Source organism: Condylura cristata, unplaced genomic scaffold (genome assembly GCF_000260355.1).
Source record: "Condylura cristata isolate star-nosed mole 26May11 unplaced genomic scaffold, ConCri1.0 scaffold00002, whole genome shotgun sequence".
In the NCBI taxonomy this organism is placed as follows: domain Eukaryota; kingdom Metazoa; phylum Chordata; class Mammalia; order Eulipotyphla; family Talpidae; genus Condylura; species Condylura cristata.
Genome location: NW_004567103.1, coordinates 25,782,741 through 25,783,591, shown reverse-complemented (window position 1 = coordinate 25,783,591; position 851 = coordinate 25,782,741). Strand labels below are relative to the sequence as shown.

At 50.4% G+C, this 851-nt stretch overlaps 1 protein-coding gene across 1 annotated transcript in view; it reads left to right on the top strand.

The window, feature by feature from the left end:
* The first annotated feature begins 708 nt into the window (after positions 1–708).
* Positions 709–851, top strand: part of LOC101628204 (aldehyde oxidase-like) — a 113,378-nt gene continuing 113,235 nt past the window's right edge. The window contains exon 1 of the mRNA XM_012725344.1: positions 709–809. Within this exon, the coding sequence (XP_012580798.1) occupies positions 726–809 (84 nt within the window). The 5' untranslated portion in view covers positions 709–725. The remainder of the gene's footprint in view (positions 810–851) is intronic.

The window sequence follows — 851 nt, the reverse complement described above, 5'->3', positions numbered from 1 at the left end:
TTCTACATATGTTAAGTGGAGACAAATCTGGGAAACAGTAAGTCCCATTTGAGTTTTTAAAAGATGTTACTGCCCAGATTTCAAAAATACAAAGCTAGATCCAAAAACCTAACAGAAGTAAATACTGGGTGATTTTCATTTTTATGATTTTCACTCTTTCCCGAGCATTGTTTTTCATAGATGTTTTATGATTCTATTTATCAGGTAAACTTCGTGGTTATTTTATATAAGTTTATACCGACGTAGCAATCGATTTTTTGAATAAATGTGAATAATTTAATACTGTCAGATAAAATGGTGAAACCTTTCGCTGCCTCCAAGCTCCTTTCCTGCAAAGCTGAACTAAGTGTGGCTGTGGAAGAGAACAGGGCTGCAAAGGAAGCGGTGGTTAAGAAAGAGACAAGAAGTCGAGCATTACTAGACTTCAACTCTACCTGAAAAGCCCGGTGAAACGTGCTATAGAAACGACCAAAGAGATACCATGGAGCCTGCAGCTTGCTAGAAGTTAAGAGCGCGGCACACACGCCCAGCAGCACGGGGGTGGAGACGAAGGGGTCACCCACTCCTCGCCAGCAAGTGCATCCAGACAAGCGCTAGTGACGTCCTGCTGTCCCGGGGAAGTTTTCCTGGCGAGGCGCTCGCGGAACTTTGGTTCTGCCTAAGGACCTGCTCCCCCCCGGCTGCGGCAGCAGCGCTCACACCGGGACCAGCGTCTCCCGGACGCCATGCGGGCCTCTGCCCCCCAGGCCCCGCGGGGCGCCAGTCTGGACGCGGCCACCGAGCTGATCTTCTACGTGAACGGCCGCAAGGTGAGCGCACCTGCCGCGAAGCGGGGAGGCGGGTAGGAGCGC